Source organism: Triticum dicoccoides, chromosome 4A (assembly GCF_002162155.2).
Source record: "Triticum dicoccoides isolate Atlit2015 ecotype Zavitan chromosome 4A, WEW_v2.0, whole genome shotgun sequence".
NCBI classification, from domain to species: Eukaryota; Viridiplantae; Streptophyta; class Magnoliopsida; order Poales; family Poaceae; genus Triticum; species Triticum dicoccoides.
The window spans coordinates 723,011,218-723,017,895 of NC_041386.1; the positions used below are offsets into that span (position 1 = coordinate 723,011,218).

The following is a 6,678-nucleotide window of genomic DNA, read 5'->3' on the forward strand; positions in this document are numbered from 1 at the left end:
AGTTGGCGAAACAAGATTATAGTTTAACACCCTCTCCTAGTTTGGCTCAACCAAAAAAATACCCCCAAGTCTTTTACATTAATCATGTAAGTGTCATTCCTTATGAACAATGGCGGAGGCAGGCTTGATTGAGCCGCGAGCGAGAAACTATAGGTCAAAAAATAACTAAAAACAAACCCAGTTTCAATGCATGAGCAATTTTAAACGGAAGTAACTTAGACTGGTGGGTAGTGTCATACGTGTGATGACATAGAGAGGTTCATTCATTACTTTGTAGAGTCATTTTATATTCAGAATCGCTACATGATGGTAACATATTATGTTACTTCATTCGCATCTCTCCTCATTAATTACTTGTCACATCATACTTTTTGCCTATGTGGCATGCATGTGACTAATTAGTCTTATGTCCCTTTATATCTCGCATGAAAAAAGGAGTTAAGATGGGTCATGTTAAAACTTCTCGGACAAATAAGAATCTAACCACAATAATCAATGAAAGTATTTATTCAATGGTGATACAAAAAATTAGGACATTTACTCCCTCTGAACTGAAATAAGTATCGTGGTTTTAGATACAAGTCAAAAGAGTGATTAATCTTAGCCTCCAATGGTCTTCAATAAAAGCTAAACCTTGAACGATAAATTTTGAAATACAATATAGATGCAAAATGTAAAAAGAGTCAATTGGTATTCTCTTACTGTTCAATATCATCGGGGTTGAGTTGAGCTCTAATACGAGGGATATTATTAGTTGTTTGACTTAATGGACCGTTTTCCAAGGAGGGTCCTGTGATGTGAACTTGAAAAGGTGTCATTGTTTTGTTTCTTTTATTCATCTCACCTTCCTGTAAAATTAAATAGAAACAAAAATTAGTAAACCGGTTTTCACATTCAAAGACTTTAGATTTAGAAATTAAAGAAAGAAAATAACATGGAAAGAGGAAATCATTAAGAGCTAAACATCATGTTTCAATCAAGGCATCGAACAGCGGCATCTAGCAAGAGAAGTTGGGATTTGGCTGAGACGGGGATACCCATTGCGTCTGAGCCGCAGAGGCAGAATGTCGAAGGGCGCCGGCTCCCGCAGTTGCTCCTCGAGACCTGAACGACCACGACTAGATTGGACAAACAGGGCCGCGACCTCGCTAGGCAGCACATCGCATTGTCGAAGGAGAGGACCGACCGCCAACAAAGACATGTTATGGAAGTGGAGTACTGCCCGCTGCCATGCATGATTAGCCGCCTGGCAGCGAAAACGAGACACTGCGGAGGCTCGGTGAGGTAGGGTTCTTCCACACGGTGGCGGTACGTTTCTTTCTTTTCAAGTAAAAATAGACTCACGCAGGCAATCCCGCACATATCCTTCTTCTTTTCTCCTTCGCGCATTACCCCGGGTAGTAACCTTTTTTCATCTGAGGTGATCTTGGGTGTGTAATCAGCCGAACACTACCTGAGCAGCAACTTTCAGCACCCCACACACTACTTCGGCCCTCGGTATGAAATCGGATGGAGATGGCCTAAACATCAAATTTCTCTGTTTTGATGAGATGGAGATTATCATGTATCACTTTTTCATTCGAGGCCATGCTATTTATATTTATTGCCGTGACAAAATCTCGTATTAACATGTTTTAAAATCTTCCTTTAGATATTAAGAACTCAAGAGGATAACATTGCATTTCGTACTAGTAACGTCCTTGACGGGGTAAAATCGGATAAGTATATATAGTATACACAGTTTTTTGTTTCCCTTCCCGCAAGCCGACTTGGCAAAGCCATCTTCCTTATGATCTCCGCCGACGAGTATGTGGATTCACTTCCCTCCTCCTGGCACTCCGGCAGCCAGTGGCGGGGAGGGTATTCTTGGTTCCACGACTTAGATAGGTATGGTTTTGCTTATCACAAGGACAACACTCGGATGGATGGCGGCGCTTCTTCTTCGCTTCAGTCTCTCAGACTCTGATCCTCCTCAAGTTTGTTCATCAGGGCGTATTAGACAGAGCTCCAGCCTAGATTCCTGTCTGCTCCTCGGAGCAGCGAGGTTAGTGTTTCTCGTCGTGCATACGCACCAACAAGATTTGATATCAGGTTCTTCAGTTCAATTGAAGGATTCAATGGCGATGCTTGCGGCCCCCAAACGCTCGTCCTTAGGGCACACGCACGAATACTTCTCGGCTGTCATCGACAAGGTCCAGCCGGCTCCGGTATCGGAGCAGCGACAGCGGCGCGTCGGCGGCTCGTTCGGGCGGCGGCAATGGTTGTTCGGTTGCCCACAGATCTTGATGTAATTTTTATTATGTTTGGGTATTGTACTTTCCGTGAACATTTATAATGGATCTGATATTTTCAAGAAAAAAAAAAACGTCCTTGAGAAAGCGATCAAAGAATGATGAAGCTTTAATTTATTCCCAAATCAGCAAACTCAGATCGAAGACGGTGCACGCATGCGCACCATCCATGACGATCAGACGCTAACAACCAAGTAACAAAAGTTCAGCGAGAGCAGAACAACTCGTGAAAACACCAACTGAATTTGAAGGCGAGCACAGCAACAGCGATGTAACGAGGCGACATGTTCTCTAATTAGTTGCCGACGCAGTGAGCGCGGCCTTCCACTTTGGATAAAGAACCGTTGAGATGTACTCCTCCACCTTGTCCGCCGCAGGCAGCAGCGCCCTTACCGGCTCGGCGGCCCTGAACCAGTCCGCCCATGCGGCCAACTTTGGTGTCCTCGCTGCGTCGAGAAATGGCGGCATGCCAGCAAGGCAGCCTATCGCTTCGATCCAGGGAAGATAGCACCCGAGTGCAATGTCAAGCAGCCCGAGAGAGCCACCGCCAAAGAACGGCGCCTCCGCGCCCCCTTCCTTGGAGCATTCCGCCAGGGCGGCCTCTAGGAGCCCGAGTGCTGACAAGGTCTCCTCCACCTTGTCGGCTCTTTCCTGCAGCTTCCCTGTCTTGAGGATGCCGATGCACGAAGGGAACAGCTGTGGCAGCACATTGATTATGTGATTTTTCATTAATCAATATTTTCTTTCAATGGATATTTCAAGATAATACAACTCAGAGCGAATGTTCAACATCTGCATAACACAATGCACGCAACCAACATGTCCAACTCAAAAAAAAGTATTATCACTTTAATGAAAGAGAAAAGTCTAAGATGGGCCAAACTAGACGAGATGAAACATACCTTGTTATCCACGTAGGCGGCCCAGAAACGGGCGGCAACACGGCGGTAGGGGTCGGCAGGGAGGATGGCGGCGCCATTTTCGGGGAAGGCGTCGTCGAGGTACTCCAAGATGATCAGCGACTCGCAGACAGGCCTGCCGCCATGGATGAGGACAGGCAGCTTCTTGTGCACGGGATTGGATGCGAGGAGCAGGTCGCTCTTGCACCGGGGGTCCTCGGGGAGGTAGTCGTAGGTCAGCCCCTTGATGCCGAGCACCATCTGGGCGCGGATCACGTACGGGCTCACCCCGGACGCCGCCCCCAGCAGCTTCAGCCCTTGCTCTTGAGCGCCGGCCATCATCGATCGTCCTTGAAGGATCTCTGTAGCTAAGTGTTGATTAAAGTGTAGTATATTTCTATATGTATACGATATGGCACTGCGTCGTCATTCGGTGATTGTGCATTCATAGCCCTCCATATGCGCCTTGAAATGTGCAATCGGCCATCACTTTATCGCAACAGCCTTCAACGATCCCTATCCAACCACTTGCCCATTTTGTCATGGGGAATGTGTGTGGTTGCTTTACGTTGGCACAAGGACCAATGAAGAAAAGTGTACGATTTATCCTTGTCTCAAGCATGCAATGCCACGCCGTTCTTTAGTTGTAACTAGTAAGCTTGTACGTGCAAATGCACGTCTCTAACTAATATTACAAATATATGTGAGAATTAGGGCATCTCCAACACGGACCCTCAAACCGCTCGCAACCGTCTTGACTGTGCGATCCGGACGTGTTTTGCCAACCAAAACGGTCTTGTATCTGTCCGCTTGGCGGTCCTAACACACTTTTTCCCGCAAACTGGACACAAAATGGGGGACTTCGCGGGCATTCGGACCGCTACCACGCCTGCGTCTGGCAACCGTGGCCAACCCAAAACCATCTCTCTTGCCCACATGCTTTCCCACCCGACTTTAAAGAATGTTAGCGCCATATTCATGCCAGCATGTGCGCCGCTAAAAGCATAATAACCAAACAAGTTCCTGTAGATAAATTCATTGTCATTATCTTAACCATTGCAAGAACTAAATAAGATGCATTAATGGGTTTCAGAGTCACTCATCTATCTGTGTTTTTTGGAACACAAGCTGGTAATCGACCATGCTAGAAAAAAGTATTATCGTTCCATTCAGGATGAGGTACTTTCAATGCTTGGTTTAGGTAAAATGCGATCATCTGAAGTTTCAATGCATATCTAAGGTCCTAAATCATCTTAAGCTTGACCAAGGCAACAGATAAGCCAAGGGTCAAGATAAAGTGGTCAAGGGAAGCATATGGAAGTGCAATATGGAAAAAATATGTATTACAAAAACAAAACAAATAAATCATGACAATACATATAATAGATAGAAACCAATATTACCATCCTGCATGATGACTTGCATATCCGGGGCCAACTATGAAGAAGTTTTGCTAGGGACTGAATATCCGGCGACCGGCGTTGTGTGTAGTTTTGGATCCCTTGCATATTACTTGGACACGACTCCATATCCTGTCTACACACCGTACGACTCCAAGTCTAACTGTAACCTAATTTGTACAATAATATTCGACACAACTCTAACACTTTTGAAGTATAGCTCCTTTTTTTGAAGGTTAGCTCATTGAAGTGCTTGGATGATTACGGATCAGAGTTTGGACTCAGTTTGGACTCAGGGTTAGACAACGACCTATTTTCTTCAATCAAATCCACTAGTTTAAAATGCTTACGACAGCTTGTGGTGACGTCAGTGCTTATGACAGCATGCAATCTTTCGTTTTTGCAAGTAGTGGCGTCATTGCTTATGTCCACAAGCGCGACCGGGAAGAACGAGCTACGATGAGAGTGACTGAGAGCCAGAGAAGATGTTCCAGCTAAAAATATGAAAGGAAAAGAAGGCATGTAGAGTATATAATAAGATAATTTACTTATGTAAATAAACATAAGTCCATGCAATAAAATAAACCAGTCATGATTATAAGGACTTGGTAAATTATTCTTTTTGCTAATTTGATAATATATATAGATGTGGTCCACCGAATGAGCAATTTGAGTAAGATGCGCTAGCGCATAAGCATATGGGAGGGATGAACTTAAAACAATAGAGAAATCCACCCAAATTGCACTAGAAGATGGTCGATAAAGAGATCAGTAGGTCCATGAAAATCCATATTTTTATTTCATTGTTGATGAAATATTTCTGAAACCATTAATGAAATTAGAAACCAACAAACCAGGAGTTTGAAAGGGGATGCTAGAGGTCGGTACGGGTATCCATGAAACATATTTTTATTCCATATCTCACCTTTTCACCTTGCTTAATACTATTAGGAACCTCGGTTCATATTATTGTCATTAGACATCCATACCCTTACTGGACTAATCAATTGTTTTGTCACTGTTAAGGTTAGTGGCCCGTTAAAACGTGGTAGAAGTTGAGACTCAACAGAATATGCACATGGATCACCACGATGTGCCTACCAAGGTGCACACAGTACATCGAGTTCTCTATGGTCTTCATGTTTATAATTGCATGTGCTTAAAGTTATAGTTTGCCTTTCAATGAGAAAAATTAAGTCCAGGTTGTACAATTCAGAATTCTATTTTGAATACAAAGGTTGAAATGTAATAAGCAAATTTTTCATGAAAATAGAATTCCCATATTATATCAGTATTATGAATTTATGAGAGATGAATGGTTCATGTACAAGCTGATGATCCATTGTGTCAATAAGCTGATGATCCATTATATCAGTATTGACACAATGGTTCCTTTGATGCTAGGACCTTTAAAGGAACAATAAGGAAAATCTGGGATTCTAGGAACAAGAAGGTTTTCCATAGTTTGAAAAATGATATCAAAACCTCTGTATTACGGCTAATTACCTTCTTCTGCGTGTCCGTCTTGAGATACTCAAGACGGAAACTTTAAAGGAACACCTCAAGACGGAAAATTTAAAGGAACACGCAGGGCTGTGGTGTGACTTACTCTCCTCACGTATTACGTGATCCCTGTAAACTCTAACACTTTTTGAAATATATTCAGGTGGGGTCTCTCCCCCGGTTTCAAAAAAAAAAAAAATGCAAGAAATGTTGACTTCATCATTGTTTAAGACTAGAGATCCCTCGTCAGGCACAAAACACGATCACATGTGTATTACCATCATATAGTAACTTATCCAAATGATATACTTTTTGGAAATTTTTTAGACAACATATGCAGCTTATCTTCATTGGTCCTTGTGCCACAATGTAAAGACGCCACACATTTTCCCCATGACAGAATGGGCAGGTGGTTGGATACGGATCGTGGAACGGTGTCGCGATAAAGTGATGGCCGATTGCACATTTCAAGGCGCATGGACGGCTATCAATGTACAATCATCGTATGACGATGCAGTGCCATATCGTATACATACTACACTTAATCAACACGTAGCTACAGAGATCCTTCAACGACCATCGATG

At 43.4% G+C, this 6,678-nt stretch overlaps 1 protein-coding gene across 1 annotated transcript; it reads right to left on the bottom strand.

Annotated features, from left to right (window-relative positions):
* Positions 1-2,582: 2,582 nt before the first annotated feature.
* LOC119284263 (probable glutathione S-transferase GSTU6) lies at positions 2,583-3,529 on the bottom strand. Its single transcript, XM_037563460.1, has 2 exons — positions 3,194-3,529; positions 2,583-2,987 (listed from the first exon to the last, which is right to left on the bottom strand). Exons 1-2 carry the CDS (start codon positions 3,527-3,529, stop codon positions 2,583-2,585), a joined length of 741 nt encoding a protein of 246 aa, XP_037419357.1.
* Between the last annotated feature and the right edge of the window lie 3,149 nt (positions 3,530-6,678).

Excerpts from the sequence above, each read along its gene's own strand:
- LOC119284263 (XM_037563460.1), bottom strand. The coding sequence starts at position 3,529 with ATGGCCGGCGCTCAAGAGCAAGGGCTGAAGCTGCTGGGGGCGGCGTCC. Across the intron at positions 2,988-3,193 it reads CCGCCTACGTGGATAACAAG|CTGTTCCCTTCGTGCATCGG; the intron begins GTATGTTTCATC and ends GTGCTGCCACAG.